General features: G+C 39.8%; 1 protein-coding gene across 1 annotated transcript in view; it reads right to left on the bottom strand.

The window, feature by feature from the left end:
• Positions 1-745: 745 nt before the first annotated feature.
• The window catches only part of SLC6A4 (solute carrier family 6 member 4), a 124,815-nt gene continuing 102,524 nt past the window's right edge, over positions 746-23,036 (bottom strand). Inside the window, exons 9-14 of the mRNA XM_075854327.1 lie at positions 20,464-20,576; positions 19,452-19,583; positions 16,834-16,933; positions 16,627-16,727; positions 4,937-5,104; positions 746-4,444 (exon numbers count right to left, since the gene is read on the bottom strand). Coding sequence (XP_075710442.1) covers positions 4,370-4,444; positions 4,937-5,104; positions 16,627-16,727; positions 16,834-16,933; positions 19,452-19,583; positions 20,464-20,576 — 689 coding nt within the window. The 3' untranslated portion in view covers positions 746-4,369. The remainder of the gene's footprint in view (positions 4,445-4,936; positions 5,105-16,626; positions 16,728-16,833; positions 16,934-19,451; positions 19,584-20,463; positions 20,577-23,036) is intronic.

Below are 23,036 nucleotides of genomic sequence, written 5' to 3'. Positions count from 1 at the left end.
TCAGCTGTTATCCCTGGGGGAAGCCATATCCTACCATGTAATGCATGGACAGGCCAAGTCTGCCAGAGCGTTGTGGCTCATAGAGGAGGGACCCGAGCAGCGGAACCCCTCTCTATGATGTCCATATGCCTTAAAAGGGCGAACTAACAAGGGTTAGGGTCCCTTTAATGATTGAATATATTCTTAATGTTTCAAAAAAGAACATAGTACTGCAACAATGGATCATTGCTCAGCCATTCGAAGCTTATTAGCTTCACATGATTCTGTAGAATCCTCCTCCTGGTAGGGGATTTTTAGGAAATGAATGGGATACAACAAACATTGCATAATAACATCAATCCACAAAGCAGCACTGAGTGTAACACACATTACACATATCTTATGTCAATTTGTATTGAAGGACATAACCATTCTCGAAAATACTTTACAGATGGAGGAGACTTCATTTTATATTTTACAGCATACATTATCACACAGCACATATATAATGCTTTTCTTCAGTGGGAAAGGTGTAATATAGATGTGTGTAATCGGTGAGCCATGTGTTTTAACACAGGAAGTTTCTTTGAAACTTATATATACTTGTCTTAAGAAAATGTTATCAGCTCAGTCTATTTTTATTATACACAACTTTATGGTAATTCCATGTATTATACTTCAATTGAATGCAGAAAATACAATTTATATGAAAATAAAATGTCTGCAAATAAAGACTATAAGTGTAATAAATAAACTTTATATGCAATGTTCTCATGATACAATGATGTGCAGTCTAAAATTTTCCTAAATATAATATAAAAATATATAGATGAACTATTATGATATATTAAATATACTTTAAATTATTTTATAATACTTTTTACTAAGAGGCAGTTCAGAGCAGACGGCCTTATGCACATGGCCGCATTATGGATCCATACAACCTCTGTGTTGTACAGAGCTGTAATAGGGCTACTGTAACTTCGTATGCCCCTGGATTTTATAAAAAAATGGTGGCGTGCTCCGTATTACAGAGGTATTGTCCCCTAGAAGAATTGCTTCTAGGAGAGAATATGTCTGATATACAGAGACACATGGAGCACCCTATTCATCCATGAATACCACTTTTTTTTAACCTTAATCAGTTCAAAATTCTGTGTTGATTAATTTCTTAAAATATCTTTAAAGCGGTCAGAGATTATTTTTTTTTCCAGACCTAAATATAAAAGATTTAGGAGTTTAGGAGCTAGCTGAATACGCTCATACATTTAATTCATGAAATTAAATTCAGGCTGGTCGTTAAAAAGGCTACATGCAGCCGCCACTACAGGGGCGTAGTAGGTTACAGCGATACCACATATGTATAGATTTTTTTATGTTTTAGTACTTTTGCACACTAAAAACACTTAAACAAAAATAATTTGTTTTTGCAGCGTCGCTTTCCAAGAGCCATAACTTTTTTTATTGTTCCGACAATGTAGATGCATGTGGACTTGTTTCTTGCGGGGCGAGTGTAGTTTTTATTGGTACCATTTTGGGGTACATTTATTTTATTTTTTTTAAACTTGGGGGGGGGGGGTGAAAGCAACTGTGCAGTTGTTTTTTTTGCATTTTCCATGTGGTTTAAATAATATGTTAACTTTATTGTATGGGTTGTTACAATCGCGGCAATATCATATATGCGTTTGAAGGTTTTTTTTACAGTTCTAGAAAATAAAACCACTTTTTATGGGAAAAATGTTTTTTCTTTTCTTTTAACTGTTAACCTTTTTTTTTTAAATTCAACTTTATTTAACTGTATTTATTTATTTTTTAAGTCCCACTAGGGGACTTCACAAAGCGATCTTTGTGATCACTGATAAAATGCTGTGTTATACTTAAAATAGTAAAGCATAAGGGTATGTGCACACACAAAATTATAAACGTCTGAAAATACGGAGTTGTTTTCAAGGGAAAACCGCTCCTGATTTTCAGCCATTTTTTTTAGCAACTCGCGTTTTTCACGGCCATTTTTGGAGCTGTTTTTCTATTGAGTCAAGGAAAAGCGGCTCCTAAAATGGCTCAAGAAGTGAAATGCGTGGTTGTTTTGAAACAGTGTAACTGACAGGCAGTTTAATAGTGCATGCCTCTGGAAAGGCCTAATAAGCAAACAGCAGTGGTAAATGAGGGGTTAAACAGCCGGGATCCAATCCCTGTCTATAGAGCAGGAGCTTGACTGTTATCAGACAGCAGAACACCTGCTCCTCCCAGCAGGAGGCGTATTCATCAGAATAAGGTCACTTAGTGACCACCGTACAAAGCCATATTAGCAGTCGCTAAGGGGTTAAATATATGTTTATGTAGAAGATTTGGAGCTCTGTAGCCTAAAAACAAAGCTCTAAAGGCTATAAACTTATATAAGTTAATTAGCAAAGAATTTTGGACCAAAAAACATCATGATGATAAAAAGCGGGGTTCAGAGAATTACCATCGCTGTGCTTAATGAAAGCCCAACGTTTCCCACACATGAAGAATTTGTTGTAGGTTTTCAGTAGAATGCAAATTAATCGAGTTTTAGAAAATCCCATTTATTCACTGCGGAAAAATATGAGTGGATTTGGGGGCGTGCTATGGAAATTGAAATCCTTAGCATGTTATATTTGTCTACATTTTAACTGTTTAATAAAACTTTGGCTTCCATAACTACACTTCCCTCACTATACCACCTATGAGAGTATTGGGACTATTGGTTTGTTGACTGAGATTAAGGGCGTGCCCACATCAGCGTCACCCTTCCATCCATGGGTTCCGTTAGACCTTTCCGTCGGAATAACCCATGAACGGAAAGCAAAATGGAAACCATAGCTTCCGTTTGCATTATCATTGCTTTCAATGGTAATGGTTCTTTTGCAAATGGTTTCCATTTTTTCCCGTTCCATAAGGTTTCCGTTTCTTTGCGGAAACAATAGCGTAGTCAACTACATTATTGTTTCTGTGAAAAAAGGTCTAACGGAATTCATGAACGGAAGGGCGACGCTCATGTGAACACACCCTAACACAGGAAGTGGAAGTTATATGCGAATGCGAACTTAAACGCAAAACCGCTGTTCATATTCAATATGTTAACTTCTGACAGTGGAGAAGAGAACAGCTGGAACAGGTAAGTATTTTGTGGTTTATGATGAGGCCGGCATCAAGGGATGTACAATGAGTCTGACACTGTGTGAGTACTACTAAGCGACTGGCATTATAAGGACTATGATATGACTGGCATTATAAGGACTATGATATGACTGGCATTATGAGGACTATTATATGACTGGCATTATGAGGACTATTATATGACTGCCATTATGAGGACTATTATATGACTGGCATTACTAAGAGGCTGTCACTAGGCGCACAAATAACAGTATTGTCAGTAGTCTCTTGAAGGTGTGACCAGCATATTCAGGGGTAGGGCTAAACACCACATGTAATTGTCTATTTTTGACACCTGCCTTTTGGATAGTAGAAGGGGCAGGAACATCAACCTTAAAACTGGACAGGATAAAACCTGTAAAAATAATAAAGACGTAGATCTATAAAACATCACTAGATTTAGGGCATTATTGGGATTCAAACAGCTAAAAGTTCCCAAGTGGGTTTGTTCCTTTCTGGATGGTCACCTCTACATCTGGTAGGTTTTAGGGGTAGGCCTCTAGGGACAACCTTCACTAGCTTTTCTCTCCTATGTCCCGCCCCTCCTGCAGATCAGATCTCCTGTACATACTCCTCTATAGTCCACGGATATGATTATCTCTGGACTTATGGGTTGGGCGCATTTCCGTATACCGCAACTTGAAGCATCTGGCTCGCAGCATGGGTGTTCCAGCATTACCTATCATATGTAAACATCATTAAACATCATTTTCAATTGTTATTTTTTACAGACCTGCGTCTGTATACTTTTGACAGACTTTATCTACCTTTATGGTTGGTGACTATTTTATAACAGCTGTGTATCTTTCTATGCGCTTTATTTGATTCTGATATTGTGTTCCTTCCTCAGGTACTATGTTTGAGCTCTAGTTTATCTGTTACTAATAAAAGTAAAGCTATAATGATCAGTTTGCTCTCATGACAGAGAATATTGTACCCACTATAAAAATAAAACAATGTGCTCAACATCATTAGACTCATGCATACTGCCATTCAGTCATGAACAATTAATATTCTATGAATTGGACCCTGTACTTGTTGGGGCTATAACATTATAGACGTAACCTGTGCCCAGTCTGCCTCTCTGGCATGATCCAGTGCAGTGTGGGTAGTTGAACCATAGACAGTCCGAGGTTTGAAAAAGTTTTCCTTAGGCACAGAATGGGGTGCGTTGTTTGCAAAGAGGAAAGGAAAATGTTTTGTTTCCAGGTTACACAGCATTCATGTGAATACCTCCCAGTGGCATTTCTGTTCCCGTTTCTGGGGTTATACTCTTGATGAAACGCTATCAGGAGACAAAAATAAAAGAGACAAAAAATTTAGCTGCAAATTATTTTGTATAGCATCACATTAGTAATAATATAGCTTGCATATTATAATATAGGGATATAATTGTCAGATAAAATCACTTAAGATCATTGGTTATCCGAGATATCATCCACCATACTAACTATATGCACACAGTCAAATACATAACTTTTGAGAACATATATTTCAGATTTCCTAGCAACCACTCAACTTCCTGTAAGGGTGACCACCATTTAGGTAAATGGGCATTCATGTACTGAAGTGGTCACAGGAAGTTCTACCTGCTATTTGAGAGACTCTTTTTTTCCATGCCACTTAAAAAGCATGAGAGGACTGCACAAGAAATTATTTAACTTTACAATAAAAATATGAAAATATAGGGTTTATGTTATTTTAGAAAACTAGAGACATTTCTGGGGCAAAAAATAGAGTTTCTGAACTGAATCGTGTAATTATTGTTCTGTCTTACCTCTTTTAATGTGCCAGGGGTGCTAGCCAACCGATATACCATGTATATTGGAACACAGATGAATGAAGATGAACCAACACAGTAACCAAGCACAACGGACCAATTTGGGTATGTGTAGTTGAAAAGACGTAGCTCTGGAGGACTCGACATAAAGCTGCATATAATAAACTAAGGAGAAAAAATACATCACAATTAAAATAAAATTTAATTTAATGTCATTTTGATTCAATTGGTGCCCTATGAAATAGTTCATGGTATATGTGTTTGTGTGTGTTGTGGTCAATTACCCCCCCCCCCCCCCCCGATTTACCCATTAGCCATTATATTTACCCATTATATATACAAAGTTATACAATATCCCAATATACTTTTTTCTTATTATTTTTCAGTGGATACAATTCTGTCCATGGTCATGTGATGGACACACAGGTGTTGGGATCATTAGAAGAGACAGCTCTGATACACATACTGTAACGATCCCAGCACCTGTGTGTCCATCACATGACCATGGACAGAATTTTGTTCACTGGAAGTAAATAATGTTTCTACTGAATAACAAGCAGAGATCTTGTACTGGAAAATGGTATAACTTTTAAATATACAAAAAATAACGTTAATGTTCTGAAACCGGACAACCCCCTTAAAGGTCTTGTTAAAGGAAGACAGTACATTTTCATAAAGAAGCCAGCTTCTCTGACCCTCAGCGATAACAGCTGAGCCGTTTCAAATGGATGGCCAATAGGGATTGAGTAGGGGACCCTTCCCCACTCTATGATGTCCATATGCCCTAATGGGGCACATGGACAGTGGTTGTCTTCATGATGTGCTTGTGATGGACACGGCCATTGGGCAGCTGACAGAAACCCCTAGCACCACTTTTCTCAGAGTTTATAAAAGGATCAGCTGTGAAAATCAAACATAACTGATCTGATTTAGGAGTCAAAGCTCAGAATATTTTTCGTTTTAGAGTTTTAGAATTCACAGAAGCCTCCTCATGACCTGAATAATGCAAGAAAATAATACAAATCATCTGGTTTTGCGTTGTATTACTTTACATACTTGAAATTATAAACTGGAAATAAGTCCATGTGATAGCAAATGTTATTATTAAGCATAAATGGACAATATCTGAAATATATCTTGTGATGTTAATCTGTATATATGTATACGCGATCCTTCCTTACTTGTATATTAAGAATAAAAAAAAATTCTATAAGCGAAACGTTTGATATGACTTTTCACTAAGGGCGGGTTCACACATGGCGGAATTTCACTTAAATTCCGCTGCGGACACTCCGCAGCGTTAATCCGCAGCGGAGCCGTTTCTCCATTGACTTTCACTTTAATTTAGCAGTGTTCGTTTACACGATGCGTACAATTCCGCTGCGGAGCATAGGCTGCGGAGCGGAATTTGGTGTCCGCAGCATGCTCTGTCTGTTGCGGAGCAGTGGCGGACTGGTTGCGGACTCATGGCGGAATTTCTCCATTGACTTCAATGGAGAGTCAAAATTCCGCAATGAAGTCCGCAGATCTTATGTGTGCTGCGGAGCGTATTGTTTTTACTACCATGACATTTCTTCATTCTGGCTGGACCTATGTATTTCTAGGTCTACAGCCAGACTGAGGAAGTCAATGGGGCTCCCGTAATGACGGGAGCGTTGCTAGGAGACGTCTGTAAATAGTCACTGTCCAGGGTGCTGAAAGAGTTACGCGATCGGCAGTAACTGTTTCTGCACCCGGGACAGTGACTACCGATCTCAATATACATGTATCTGTAAAAAAACATATAAGTTCATACTTACCGAGAACTCCCTGCGTCTGTCTCCAGTCCGGCCTCCCAGGATGACGTTTCAGTGTAAGTGACGGCTGCAGCCAATCACAGGCCAAGCACAGGCTGTAGCGGTCACATGGACTGGAGCGTCATCCAGGGAGGTCGGGCCGGATGCCGAAAGAGGGACGCGTCACCAAGACAACGGCCGGTAAGTATGAATTTCTTTGACTTTCACTAGGGAAAGTGCTGTCCCTTCTCTCTATCCTGCACTGAATAGGGAGAAGAGAAGCACTTTTCCTGCAGTCCGCAGCGGCCAGTCCGCATCAATTTTCTGCACATTTTGTGCAGATCCGCTGCAGAATCTGCAACGCAGATTCTGTGCGGCATTGATGCGGACAGTTGCGGAGGAATTCCGCCATGTGTGGTCATGCCCTAAGGCTGGACATGGTACATTGTTTTATGTGATAGGATAAGAGTAAGAGGTTTGACCAACATTATAACCTGTGCATGTAATACTTCTGTTTCTTTACTTCATTTTAGTCTAATCTCCCAAGTCAGTATATTCATGATCGGTATGACGGAAATATGCCGTTTTGATGTCTACTGTTCTCAGTGCACTAACAATTGCCTGTATTAATATCATCTATTCCCAACGACTGACCAATGAGATCAACATGTTGTAAAATAATTTCAACAGACATCTGCTTTATCACATATAGTCCTTAGGCGGCATACAGCCTGAAATGACATTCTCTTATTTTGCCTGTTCCCAATCATTCTTTAACAGTAAACATTAAAAGGGTATTCCAACTACTGATTTATGGCATAACGGGAGAATGGGGGTCCTGTGTCCCCTTTTATTTCCCTAAACCCAGGGCAACAAGGGTGGAAAGAAACATCAATTTTGCTTTTCCTTCCGTCCTCATTTTCAGCCATCTCTCTTCTTTCTTTCTTTCTTTCTTTCTTTCTTTCTTTCTTTCTTTCTTTCTTTCTTTCTTTCTTTCTTTCTTTCTTTCTTTCTTTCTTTCTTTCTTTCTTTCTTTCTTTCTTTCTTTCTTTCTTTCTCTCTTTCTTTCTTTCTCTCTTTCTTTCCTTCTCTCTTTCTTTCCTTCTCTCTTTCTTTCCTTCTCTCTTTCTTTCCTTCTCTCTTTCTTTCCTTCTCTCTTTCTTTCTTTTTTCTTTCCTTCTCTCTTTCTTTCTTTTATCTTTCCTTCTCTCTCTCTCTTTCTTTCTTTTTTCTTTCCTTCTCTCTCTCTCTTTCTTTTTTCTTTCCTTCTCTCTTTCTTTCATTCTTTCTCACTTTCTCGCTCTTTTTTTCTCTCTCTCTATCTCTCTCTCTTTCTTTCCACTTCGTCCACTTTTTTTTTTTTTTACCTCACCTATGTTTTGATCTCTTCACCACCTCATTTGTTCAACTGTTTACCATTCGTTTCTACTGACCAATTGGTTTTCTACAACTATTTTCAGTGAGTCTAAGGTGCTGGCAGAGGTAAGGTTTTAGATTGCATTTTGTATGTGAAAGAGTAGCGGAATGAAAACAGGAAATTCCAAAGAAATTAGGAATAGGACTATAGTCTTGGACATGGAAGTGTGCGGAGGAGATAAAAGTAATAGACAGAAGAGGGTCATGGGCAAACAGAATGTGGTAACTGGAAATGACTGGGGAAATGTGGGGAATCATACACAGTCTGAAGATTTGGATTCTGAATTGTCTTTGTGTAACAGACGGACAGTGGAATGTAGTCATTATTCTCCTCAATGAATATGATTATCATCAGTTTTCGAGTAAAAAATTGTACCAAATGGCCAGTCACAACAAGCATTTGTCTAGTAGTAGAGCATAATATAGATTCCTAAATATCAAATTAATATCTCAAAGTCTTATGACATCATCGCTCCAAAATGTTCTTTTCTACCTATTCCCTGGAAAAGTTTGTGGACTCTTGAATATAATCTGAATAAAACCTGCTTATTTCTATCATGAGCTCAGCCGTTTAATGGTAACTAGTTGTTGGTTTTGGATCTTTGCTTGTTTACAAAAATGTATTGAAGACAAATATTACTCCACTAAGATCTATGGAATAGCATCAAAAGATTTCTTTTAGATATTCACCATCGTTCCAGGTTTATAATCAGGTAAAATATTTGACTAATTTATGAAGAATTTTTTATTTTCTATTACTAAAGAGTTTATAATAAAACAACTTTCTCCACTCTGTCTCCCACTTACTGCAATTCTGTTTTTACTACTTTGAATCTGTAGTGACCATATTCATCATCCATGCTGCAGGAAACCACAACTCCCTCTGGGAAGCGTATCTATTTTTACACTAGTAATAAAAGTGAGGAGAGTAAACAGGAGTCTGCAAAGTTTCACTTCATCGTAAACCTGTTCTGCAAACTACAGAGCACTCCAACATTCGCCCTACTCCAGGTCCTTTATGCTGAATAAGGCACATAAGAGGTTAATAATAATAAAATAGAGTAAAGCCACTATTTAAGAGCACAGATAGATGCCAGCTTCATGTCAGGTTTGCAGGATGATGTTGTTCAGGCCTCTGTATTTCAGCTCATGCGTTGAAGCTTTTATAACACGTATATCTCCGGTGCCAAGTAGACAAAACGATCTCTGCGCTGTTATCACAACCACTATGCATAGAGAAGTTTACTGAGGTAAACGACGTGAATAGGATTTGGCTACAACTATCTGCTGTCACGTCTTCTTACCAGACGGAGTTACATAGAAAGAAATGTGGTCTAAGAACTTGTTCGTTCTGCATTGCACTTACCAGAAGGTCAACACAGGTTTTACAGGTAAGGAAAATAATGATCATGATAAGGCTCCCTACATGCACCTCGGTCACTGTATTCCCTTATAAAAACGATACAATTTTTTACCTATGTATTGAATAGCTTAAACGACTAGGCTATTCAATACAGGAACAAAAAAGGGATGATGATGCATACCACATATACGACAAAGGACAGTTTTTTTTATATATGTCGGGTCAATGGGGTCCTATGGGCATGTTCGGCATATATGTCGGGAGCATTTACCACTACATACATCCAAAGTAGACTGCAAGAAGCGTGAATAGCGCCTGAGGGTATGTTCACACATACTAAATGAAATGGCTGAAAATTACGAGGCTGTTTTTAAGGGAAAACAGCCTCTGATTTCAAGGCATTTTTGAAGCTGAAAATGTAGTTTTTTTAATTTGCAGCTTTTTTTAGGCTTTTTTTGAGCCGTTTTTAGAGGAGTTTCCATAGAGTTAGGGTATGTTCACACGGAGTGTTTTCAGCTGTTTTTCGGGCCGTAAACGTCCCGAAAAACGGCTGAAAAATCGGAAACAGAATGCCTCAAAACATCTGCCCATTAATTTCAATGGAAAAAACGGCGTTCTGTTACGACGGGGCGTTTGTTACGCGGCCTTTTCTCAAAACGGCCGCGTAAAAAAAGGCAGCGAAGAAGAAGTGCATGTCACTTCCTCAGCAGTTTTTGGACCCGTTTTTCATAGACTCTATAGAAAAGCAGCTCCAAAAACGGCCATAAAAAATGCAGCGAAAAACGCGAGTATGATTAAAAGAAGTCTGAAAATCAGGAGCTGTTTTCCTTTGGAAACAGCTCCGTATTTTGAGACGTTTTTGATTTTGTGTGTGCACATACCCTCAATGGAAAATCAGCTCCAAAAACACCTCAAGAAGTGACATGCAAGTTCTTTTTACGAGGCGTTTTTTTTAATTCAGCACTGTTAGGCTGGGTTCACACGACCTATTTTCAGGTGTAATGGAGGCGTTTTACGCCTCGAATTACGCCTGAAAACACGGCTTCAATACGTCGGCAAACATCTGCCCATTCATTTCAATGGTTTTGCCGATGTACTGTGCCGACGACCTGTCATTTTACTCGTCGCTGTCAAAAGACGGCGCGTAAAATAACAGCCTCGTCAAAGAAGTGCAGGACACTTCTTGGGACGTAATTGGAGCCGTTTTTCATTGAATCCAATGAAGAACAGCTCCAAATTCCGTCCCTAATGGACGTCCCGCAAAACGCGAGTACGAGCATTTACGTCTGAAATTCAGGAGCTGTTTTCTCCTGAAAACAGCTCCGTAATTTCAGACGTAAATGCAGTTATCGTGTGCACATACCCTTATGGTATGTGCACACACAATCAAAAACATCTGAAAATACGGAGCTGCTTTCAAGGGAATACAGCTCCTGATTTTCAGACGTTTTTTATTCAAAGTCGCATTTTTCGCTGCGTTTTTAACAGCCGTTTTTGGAGCTGTTTTTTTTATAGAGTCTATGAAAAACAGCTGCAAAAACAGCTGAAGAAGTGACATGCACTTCTTTTTCACAGCCGTTTTTTTACATGGCCGTTTTGCAAAACGGCCGCGAAAAAATGCCCCGTCAGAACAGAACGCTGTTTTTCCCATTGAAATCAATGGGCAGATGTTTGGAGGCATTCTGCTTCTGATATTTCAGCCGTTTTTTGGGACGTTTACGGCCCGAAAAACGACTGAAAACACTCCGTGTGAACATACATTTTCCAAAAACGGCACGTAAAAAGACGCCCGCGAAAAAGAAGTGCATGTCAATTCTTGGGACGTTTTTGGAGCCAATTTTCATTGACTCTATAGAAAAACAGCTCCAAAAACAGCCATATAAAATGCAGCGAAAAACGCGAGTGGCTTAAAAAACATCTGAAAATCAGGAGCTGTTTTCCCTTGACATTTTTAGTTAGGGCATGACCACACGTGGCGGATTTCCTCCGCAACTGTCCGCATCAATGCCGCACAGAATCTGCGTTGCAGGTTCTGGTGCGGATCTGCACAAAATGTGCAGTAAATTGATGCGGACTAGCTGCTGCGGACTGCGGAAAAGTGCTTCCCTTCTCCCTATCAGTGCAGGATAGAGAGAAGGGACAGCACTTTCCCTAGTGAAAGTAAACGAATTTCATACTTACCGGCCGTTGTCTTGGTGACGCGTCCCTCTTTCGGCATCCAGCCCGACCTCCCTGGATGACGCGCCAGTCCATGTGACCGCTGCAGCCTGTGCTTGGCCTGTGATTGGCTGCAGCCGTCACTTAGACTGAAACGTCATCCTGGGAGGCCGGACTGGAGACAGAAGCAGGGAGTTCTCGGTAAGTATGAACTTATATTTTTTTACAGGTAGCTGTATATTGGGATCGGTAGTCACTGTCCCGGGTGCAGAAACAGTTACTGCCGATCGCTTAACTCTTTCAGCACCCTGGACAGTGACTATTTACAGACGTCTCCTAGCAACGCTCCCGTCATTACGGGAGCCCCATTGACTTCCTCAGTCTGGCTGTAGACCTAGAAATACATAGGTCCAGCCAGAATGAAGAAATGTCATGGCAAAAAAAGCAAGACGCATCCGCAGCAGACATAATATGTGCATGACAGCTGCGGACTTCATTGCGGAACTTAGAATCTCCATTGAAGTCAATGGAGAAATTCCGCCATGAGTCCGCCACTGCTCCGCAACAGACAGAGCATGCTGCGGACACCAAATTCCGCTCCGCAGCCTATGCTCCGCAGCGGAATGTTACGCATCGTCTAAACGAACACTTCTAAATAGAAGTGGAAGTCAATGCAGAAACGGCTCCGCTGCGGATTAACGCTGCAGAGTGTCCGCAGCGGAATTTAAGTGAAATTCCGCCACGTGTGAACCCAGCCTAAAGCGTGTGAACGGTATGTACACACGCAGAGTTTTCAGGTGTATTTTGGAGCGTAGATGCCTCGAAATATGCCTTGAAAAACGCTAGCTAAACACCTACAAACATCTGCTCATTGTATACAATGGGGAAACTGGCGTTTAGTTCAGAGGGGGCATTTTTTTTACGCCGCTGTATTAGAAAACGGCGCATAAAAAGACTCCCCGTGAAAAGAAGGAGCATGTCACTTCTTGAGGTGTATTTGGAGCTGTTTTTCATTGTGTCAATGAAAAACAGTTTCAAATACGTCTAGAAAAAATGGCTCAAAAGACATTTTTAGCTTCAAAAACAGCTGCAAATCAGAGGCTGTTTAATCTGAAAACAGCCCTGTAATTTTCAGCCGTTTTTACTTGTGCGTGTGAACATACCCTTAGGCCTAGTTCACATGGAGTATTTTGCTGGCAAAAGAAATCTGTGTCAAAATTCCTTCAGGAATTTTGAGTCAGATATTGACCTGCCTGCGCTTTTTTGCTACAGATTTCGTGGCGTTTTTGTGAAGTTTTCGCCCATGGTCATTGCATCTAATGCAATGACCGCAGGCAAAAAACGAGTGCCGTGTTTTTTTCTGCCTCCCATTCATTTCAATGGGTGGTCTGAGATGGAACCGCGGCAAGAAAGAACATGCCGCTTTACTTTTCCGTGAGCAGCTAAAAGCCGCAGTGGAAAATAAAAAACGCCTCTGCCTCCCATTGAAAACCGTTTTTTTTTGCTGATTCCGATGCGGTTTCTGCATCAAAATCAGCACCAAAAAGCTCCATGTGAACAGAGCCTAAAAATATGCCTCGTGAACAGCACAGTGTATTTCTCTTTGAAATCAATGGGAAACTGTTTGCAGACGTATTTCAAGTGTATTTTGGAGCGTAATACGAGACTTTTATGTTCCAAAATAAGCCGTGTGAACATACCGTTAGGGTATGTGCACACGATAACTGCAATTACGTCTGAAATTAAAGAGCTGTTTTCAGGAGAAAACAGTTCCTGAATTTCAGACGTAATTGCATGTACTCGCGTTTTGCGGGGTGTCTTTTACGGACGTAATTTGGAGCTGTTCTTCATTGGAATCAATGAAAAACGGCTCTAATTACGTCCCAAGAAGTGTCCTGCACAGGCTGTAATTTTACGAGCCGTCTTTTGACAGCGACGTGTAAAATGACAGGTCGTCGGCACAGTACATCGTAAAGCCCATTGAAAGTAATGGGCAGATGTTTGCCGAAGTATTGGAGCCGTTTTTTCAGACGTAATTCGAGGCGTAAAACGCCTCCATTACGTCTGAATATAGGTCGTGTGAACCCAGCCTTAGGAGCAAGTACTAGCTGCAGTTCAATCAAATACTTGGTGAACCATCAACACATTTTCTCTATTTTGGGTTTATCAATGATTTGTGAAAAGCAGTGGTCTCCAACTTGATGCTCTCCAGCTGTTGTAAAACTACAACTCCCAACTGGTTTCTGTCCATCCATGCTGGGACTGGGAGCTGTTCTTTTGCAACATCTGGAGAGCCAGCGATTGGAGACCATTGGTCTAAAGTGAAGTAAGTACTGACAATGCATACTGACCAACAAAACAATTATTCATTTTTCTAATTTCTAAATTGTCCCTTTTCTTATTCATAACTCAAGTTAGATACAAATTGTCCCCTATTCTTTTTATTTATATATATATATATATATATATATATATATATGTCTTCTTGTCTTCTTCTTATCAGTTAAATGGCAGTCGCCATTTTGAGCGATTCATGTGATATGAATCCCAAAAGTTAATGTGGGATGAATCCCAAAAGTTTCGGATTCACTAAAATCCGAAACTTTTAAGAAATTCTTAACAAATTCAATTTGTGTGGAATCGATTCATTTATCTCTACTTCTCATGCCTTGCCATGAGTGCAACGTTTGTAACACTGTAAGATTTGTCCAGTTGCTTGATATTGGCTGTAATATATATATTTTAACCTTCCTCCCTTTACTATTTAATTGTAATTTCATTTTCTTCTTTATTTAAGAAAACTAAAAAAATATAAAAAGGATATGTATAACCCATTGGTGTAACTACCAGGGAAGCAGGCTATTAGAGGGGCCAGCAACTAAGGGGGGCTTATCTCCACTCATAGATGTATAGTTAGGCCTTAATTCACAAGACAGGATCCGAGTGTCGGCCGATAAAATGGGCCATTTTTCCCGGCCGGTTTGCATCCGTTCCGGTTCCGTTCCGGGCCGTGTTGCCGTTTTTAACGGCCGATTTTGACACATTTTGCATCCATTTTTTTTCCCTGTCCCTTTTAAAATCGGATGAATTTCATTTGTACATTTTTGCCACACACTTCTCTCAGTAGATAATGCCACACACTGCCCTCTGTAGATAATGCCACACACTGCCCTCTGTAGATAATGCCACACACTTCCCTCTGTAGATAATGCCACACACTGCCCTCTGTAGATAATGCCACACACTTCCCTCTGTAGATAATGCCACACACTTCCCTCTGTAGATAATGCCACACACTGCCCTCTGTAGATCCTGCCACAGCCCCCCTGTAGGTAGTGCCACACAGCCCCCTGTAGGTAATACCACACAGCCCCCAGTAATGCCACACAGCCCCCTGTAGGTAGTGGCACACAGCCCCCCTGTAGGTCGTGGCACACAGCCCCCCTGTAGGTCATGGCACACAGCCCCCCTATAGGTCGTGGCACACAGTCCCCTGTAGGTAGTGGCACACAGCCCCCTGTAGGTAGTGGCACACAGCCCCCCATAGGTAATGCCACACAGCCCCCTGCAGGTAGTTCTACACAACACCCCCCTGTCTGTAGACAGCGCCACCTTTCCAGGAGAAGTCCCTGACTTCAATGTCCATATATGAAGACAGTGAAGTAAGGGACTTCTCCTGGAACGGAGACACCGGCCACAGGGTCGGGGATTCCGCTTCAGAAGTGCCTGATGTCACTGTGTACATATATGATTTCAATGGGAAATACGGCGTTCTGTTCCGACGGGCCGTCTTTTTACGCGGCCATTTTGAAAAACTTCACTTCTTGAGACGTTTTTGGAGCCGTTCCAAAACAGCTCCAAAAACGGCCGTATGAAACGCTGTGAAAAACGCAAGTTTGCTTTAAAAACGTCTGAAAATGCGGAGCTGTTTTCCCTTGAAAACTGCTCCGTATTTTCAGACGTTTTTTTAGTAAGCGTGTGAACATACCCTCAGTGATAACAAGATGGTGGAGGGTGAGAGTGGGAAAACAAATGTAGATCTCCTAGTATAATATAGTCCCCTGGCATATCTACCAAAACTACCCTGGAGTGAAAACCAACATTTTTTTTATATCATGACAGAAGGTTTTTCCCCCAGAAACTCTTCTTTCAGCGTCACTCTTGTCCATGGATTGTGTTTGGTGTTGCTATTCAGACCTAGTCACTTGGAGATAAGCTGCGATACCAGACACTGTCCATGTAGAACAGTGGCGCTGTTCTTTCTAATTCTGGACAATCTCCTAAGGTTTAAGATTGTCATTACATTTATTAATAAATGTCCAATAACGTTATGTTCATTTTGATGGCGAAAATAAATGAGGGGTAGAATGTGATATAAAAAACTTTCATTATTAAAAGCACATTACATATTTTCTCTCATTTATATACTGATATTTCACAGAGAATTTAAAGGTGCTCTTCATTAATATAAACGAGGGTTACAAAATGTGTGATCCGAATGCTTATACATTGTTATTTATATGGCCTGTGAAATTGATGCTGCTGAGAGAAGTTACACATGATGTGAGCAGGATGAAATCTATGTGAACAAAGTCACCTTCACAGCTTCTAGGATGGACCTATCTATATACTCTATGCCTGCGCTTTCCCAGATATACCAATTATTGAGAAACTGCTCTCCGCTGCAAAATTTTACCTTTTTACTGTATATATTATAAAATGTGCACACTCCATGTACTCACACTTTGCCACCCTGTTTTATTAAGAGATCAGACGGGTCCAATAGTAGACAGTATATTGTGATTTACATATAAGTTGTATAAAATCTCGCAGAATATGTGACACGTTGCTTTATATATCTAGTAGGCAATATTTTCATGCTTTATTATATTACACTAAAAATATCTCTATACGATTACTCTTCCATTAGGGTACACGTTGCTAGTACCTAAACTATATAGAAACAACTGACTTACCAGAAGGAACAGTGGGCATATAGCCACCCAGCAAATCTTCCAAAACCATCCTGGAGAAAAACCCAACATTTCTTTTACATCAAGACAGAAACGGTTAATACCTGAAACAATACCAGAGAACATTATTCATATCTGTTTCCATTAATTCGAGTGAATAAATGTTATAACAATAATCCTGAAAAACAGCAATACAATATGGGTACATACCATAGAACCAGGATACTGCTATGGCTTCCAGGAATACCACAGTAAGTACTGCTGGGCCAGTGGCGTACTCCTCAAACAACTTTACCATGTAAGCGCCACCCTGGAATGAAGAAAAATATTATTCAAAAATATTAACCTTAAAAACCCCAAAATGGGAAGGGACTTTGGACAAGGACTGTTTGCAACATCCTGTAGGGGCTACTGAGAATCTAAAACACCAAATTCTTTACTTTTTCACGGCTGCAAAACATTTGTTCTTTCAACATGAGTAGTAAGAAGAAAAGGAAAAATCCCTCCTTGGGCCCCATGCACACGACCATAATTTTTATCTGTAATTACGGATAATCTGCGGACCCATTCATTTCCCTAGGCCACGGACACTTTTCCGTATATTTATGGGTGTGTGTCCGTCCATAGAAATGATCCGCAAAATAATGAACATGTCATATTCCTGTCCTGTCCAATTGTGACACAGCCTCGCCTATAGAAGTCTATGGGCACGTGCAAAGTTGCGGACTGTTACGGATGTGAATCCATAGCTGTCCGTAAATGCGGAACCATTGCTATACGATGGCAGGGGATTCCCCAAGAAAATGGTGCCTGAGCAATTATGTCACCTTTTCAACGGGTTGGGAGATGTTGGTGGCATCATTTGTAGCCGCCTTTTTTTTTGTTGTGGATCCGTAAGTATGGATGCACTACGGACCGTATTTGCGGAGAGCGTGCTAGGTATGCGGATGACTTGCGGATGACTACGAATCCGTATTTGCGGACAATAAAAAACACTACGGTCGTGTGCATGAGGCCTAATGTAGTAGAACTATAGGGCCTCATGAACACGACTGTAGTGTTTTTACGTATTTACGGATCCACAAAAAAGGAAGGGTACAAATGATGTCACCAACATGTCCCAACACTTCTGCAATCACGGACGGCTACGGATGCACACAGTGCAGATTTTTAACTTTTAAGCCAAAATCAGGAACATAACCTAAAAAGAAGAAATATATAAATGGAGGCCTTGACTTGCCTTTGGCTTCAAATCTGTACTGTGTAACCAAGGCTTTAGGTCATGTTCAGACGTGGCAGAATTGCTGTTGAATTCTGCTGCAGTCAGTCTGCAGTGTAAATCAGCAGCAGCCTTTTTTCCCATTGGTTTCCATAGTGTTTTAGGTTGCTTAGTTCAGATGTTGCGGAAAATAACAGTGCAGAATCTAGGCTGCGGTGCAGAATTTTCACTCCGCAGCATGCACAGTCTGTTGCGGAGAAGCAGCGGAATTTCACTGCGATTTCAGCCTTTGCAATGCAGGCCGTTGGAAAGAGCAGATCTGCTTTACATACAATTTTTTTTATACCATAACCTAAAATTTAAGTGCAATCTTCCCCCGTTTGGGGTCCTGAAGGTCAAGCTGTATGATCTGGTTAAACTGCATGATCAAGAATAATAGACTGAACCTTGCATTTTGTAAGCCAGGGAAAACTAAACTATTGATCACAGTGCTCCTTTCATATCACAGGTTGGCACAAAGACGTCTCCTCAGTGCAATCATGGAAACTGCATAGATGAATCTTGATCACTATATGACATCAATGGGGTTATTTTAAATGATGGCATATCGCTAGAAAATAGTCCAAATGCTGGGATATTCACTGACCTCTATAACTAAGGGGCCACTGCGCTTTACCTAGGCCTCTCCTGACCCAGCAACTTAGCCCCATTTACTTGAATAGTCTTATGTTACGCCACAAAACACAATTCTTGGTCATGAGCAGTGCTATGCAGAAAAAAGGAGCTGAATAGGGTGCTTCATTGTAGAGATCACTGAGGACCCCAGCATTCGGACTTCCACTGATCAGATAGTTATGACACATCTTAGAGCTTTGCCATCACTATGTATTGTGGGAAAACCCCATTATTGGGAGAGTAGGAGATTGTACGTAACCTCATGTTTAGGTTTTAAGTGAAGCTAGGCATTTACTCCACCTAAAATATATAATGTTCATGGAGAGTGTTATCCATTGTGATACTAGCTACACAAAATACAGTCTTACTGTCTAATGATATCACACATGACAGCATCCAAACTGTTCAAGAAACAGCCAAACTATTCAAGATATAGCCACCCATTACTTGGGCCAAGTTTCTTTATCAGGCGGACACAAGGTTTATGAGTGCGGATAGACGGCTAGGCTTCTGTATAAAAACCTGTGCACATAAAAAGTTGAATTGGTGGAAATCAAAAATGTGACCATCCCTGTTATACACAGAAACAATGTAACATATCTTGACACCATTATTATTCATTCAATGGTTAAATATAATATTGCATTGTTATGAATAACTCCTTTGGCATCAAGCATGTGTGGGCATGAGTGGGAACTTGGCAGCATTATGCCAACCTAATCGGTTTAAATTGAATTTCAAGTGTTTTCTATGAGAGAAAGTTGTCTGCAGTTATTTAAAGAACCACAGAGTTCATTAAGTTCACTTTCCTTTCTCTAGTTAATCCAACAACCACATTGTTCTCATCCCCCTGACAAATCTATGTTTAAAAATACACACTAATAAATAGCAAAACCATATCTCTGTGGATCAGAGCATTGTTATGTTTACTTACAAATGTCAGGGTAGATAGTGCCCCCAGGAAGCAGACGGAAATTAAAAGGAAGACAAAAAGTTCCCGTCTCTTGCCCCATACGTGTGGGAACTCATCCAGTACAGCGGTAATAACGCCTTCCAGTCCTGCGAACTACACAGAAAAAACTACCGTATTTAATGCAGAATATTACATATTAGTAATTCACTATAAAATTAACAAGGCAATACATTCTTCAGTAATGTATTATGTATACTGTCCACTAACTGAATACCTCTACTGTGTGTACATGAAATTGAAAGGGTTATCCTCTATGGTTGTCCCGATAGGACCAGCATCAATCAGCAGTAATCAGCTGAACCTAGTAGTGTTAAATTTTGCTGCAGCGCCACCACAGGGGAAATAAAGCATTGCATAGTGCCCATTCGAATCAATAGGCTGTCCATGTAACTCACAGACAAGGCAGATCGAATGTGAGAAGCTCTTTATAGCCACTCTCTGCTCTGTTTAATAGATAAGGGTCTTGAATGGGGGATCCCCCTCTAATAAACCGAGAATTCCCTAATAGAGTTTACCATAGTTAATGTTGTATTAATAGCTGGTGTTGACCCTCCACTTTTGTTGGATGAAAACAAGTGCAATCCATAAAAAAATAGTTCCCTAAAAAATGAGATGGCAGGATCATATTTAACTTTATTTCTTGAATTGATCTTATGTTAAATGTTCCACAATCTATAAAGACAATCTCAGATTGTACCTCCCCGTTAAAACTTTTTTTTTTGTTATAAAGTTTTGTTATAAAGTCCCTGGGTAATCGAGACACTTCTTAAAAAGTTTTATTTTTACTTTTTTGTCTTATATATTACGTCTTAAAAATGTGTTTGTTGACAATGGTGCCAAAGGTTTAATGAAGTGGAGCCCAGTGTTAAAAAAAAGTGTAAGGATAGGCATCATTAGAAACAACTACATCAAATTGGATTACTATATTTGTAGCCTCACAAGCAACATGCAAAAATAGCAGTATTTGTCTTACCGTACTGTCCAGTCCAAGTGTAATCAGCATTAAGAAAAATATGATGGCAAAGAAGGTGGACGCTGGCATGTTGGCTATTGCCTCTGCATAGGTGATGAATAGAAGACTGGGTCCTAAAATAACATATATTTTCCGAATTTATTATGAGTAGCAAATAATCGCACCTATATACACTACAGTAATTAAAAAAAAATTTCCTTATCCACAAAATACATGCAATTAACAGAAATATCTATATACATATATGTTACAGAAGCATTACAGTTTAGAATTTACTTTTCCATAGTCTAGATATCTTGTCAGCCTTATGGTGCCAAAACATGGTGATAAGATTATCAGTTTTAAAGCATGCCAAGGAATGTTCTGCACATAATATCATAGTACAAATCGTCCATACTATCTTTCCTAGATTCCTCTCTGCGGGGACATAATCACCAACCCACGAAAACCGCCACTTTCTCAGAACCAGAGATTTTCAAAGGCGCCTTCAGCTGATAATATTGTCTCTTCACTAGAGGACACTTGGCAGATGTTCAGCGTAAAACAAGTTAGTTGTATTTCCGCATGAGGAAATTAAATTTTGATTTAAGCAATCATAGCATTGGCTAACTAAAATAAATTTCTACCAAGTATACAAACTGGGTTTCCTTGAGAACGCCCGAGGAAAGGATTCTGAGGACTCACCCTCCATCGATAACATGTGCACATCTACTTATATTACATTGTAATCTTTGCTGTTATTTTTCACACTCAATAAGGTCTTATGGGTTATTTATGAAAAGACCCATAAGAAAAAGAAGGGGATCCAAAGTCAGCTTCTAATAGCGTTGTCTTCTGCTGGACCCTTGGGGCCCACTATAGCGTCATAACCTGGGCCCACTAGAGGATCCTTTGATCCTGTGGTGGGCCAGTCTGACCCTGAGTATACTACATAAGAGGGATCATTTCCATATCCACATATTGTAAACCATTGTATATTACCATAAAGCAAAAATGCTAAAACATTCTCTAGGACGTCCATTGCTTGTGTCTTCATGGACACGACCACACTTATTTATATTTAGAAAATATTATATGGTGATGCTACTAATCTTAGCAGCACATACATCATTTAATTGTTTCCATTCCTGCCATTAATGTCTTGCTGGTCCTTCCAGGATCCAAAGATTGGGCCCATATATTTGCAAGTTTATATTTATTTTTTAATTTTTACAGCATGCTGTAAAATTTGCTCTGAATGTTTCTGATGCATGTCAGTGGGGTTAGAAAAACCCCATTCACTTGTATTGAATTGTCTGATATGCCTCAGATATAGAGGATGTAAAAAGGATTTAAATAGGCACAATCTTTCCGATCGTGGACTAATTACCAGATTAGCGTTTCACTTATCCAAGACAAAATGTTTTGTTCTTTTTTATGATGCAAAATATAACTAAGCATGATTGTTAAATAGTTATATAAACAGAAAAGGACGGAAGTCCATCAAAAAGACATACGTCTATTAAAAAAACACGTCCATAAAAAAGGGATATGTCCATTAAAGGGACACACGTCCACTAAAAATAAATATGTCCATTAAAAGAAAACCTTTTTACATCTATCAAGTCCAACCTTTCCTCGATCTAGCTATTTGATGCAGGGGAGGCAAAACAAAACCCCCTGGGCGATTGTGGCTAATTTTGTCTTATGAGGGAAAATAGATTCTTTCCTGACGTAGAGTAATATTTCTGGCTCTTAGGCAAGTGAATATATATTTTGCAATTAGAGTCAATGACCGGACAGTGACTCTTCTAAGAGAAGACTTGGTTGGCCGATAGAAGGGGCATGACGCTTAAAAGAGAGATGAAGTCTCTTTCATCTAACATATGGTTGGGGTCTGGGTGGTGACATGTCAAAAGCTAGACATTGTATTGCACTCTTCTATTAAACTCCTTAATTTCCTGCAATGTAGATAGCAATCAAGAAAGTTGTTCATGTAAATGTCTTGCATACGTACCCTACACACATATATCATAATATACTATATAATATATCACTTCAGGCTGCTGTTGGCCAGTGAATTAGTTTAGCCGCATAGCTGGAGGATATTAATGTCCTCATTAAGGACACTGGGCGCTGGGTGTTTACACGGTCTTCCTAGATCAGTCAGATATCTGAAATAGTTTGCAGTTCACTGGATAATTTGATGGTCAGTGACTTGGACAGCAAAATGTGCAGACTAAGCCATCACTAATCTCCGCACTGGCCAATGCCTTGGACTTCGGTTTTTACTGGCATGAATATATTCCCTCTTTTAGAAAAGAGAAAATCTGTAATATATTATAATCTAACATGCAGGATGCAGGACATAATGTGCAATCTCATGTAGTACTGCTTGACAGATTGGCTGCCTGGAGGAACAAAACTTAGGTGTACACATCTGCCAACTCCAGTACATGCACTTGCATATTCTCCTGTATGAGAAGGAGGTAATAGGTTACACTGTAGGCAGGATATAAACTGCACGGGAGACTGAATCCATCTCAGATAACATTAGTCTTTTCCAACTCAACATAAACCTACTGGATGAAAAT

This window comes from Rhinoderma darwinii, chromosome 2 (assembly GCF_050947455.1).
Source record: "Rhinoderma darwinii isolate aRhiDar2 chromosome 2, aRhiDar2.hap1, whole genome shotgun sequence".
Lineage (NCBI taxonomy): Eukaryota > Metazoa > Chordata > Amphibia > Anura > Rhinodermatidae > Rhinoderma > Rhinoderma darwinii.
Note: the sequence above shows the minus strand (reverse complement) of the source record. Positions and strands in the feature narration are given on the sequence as shown.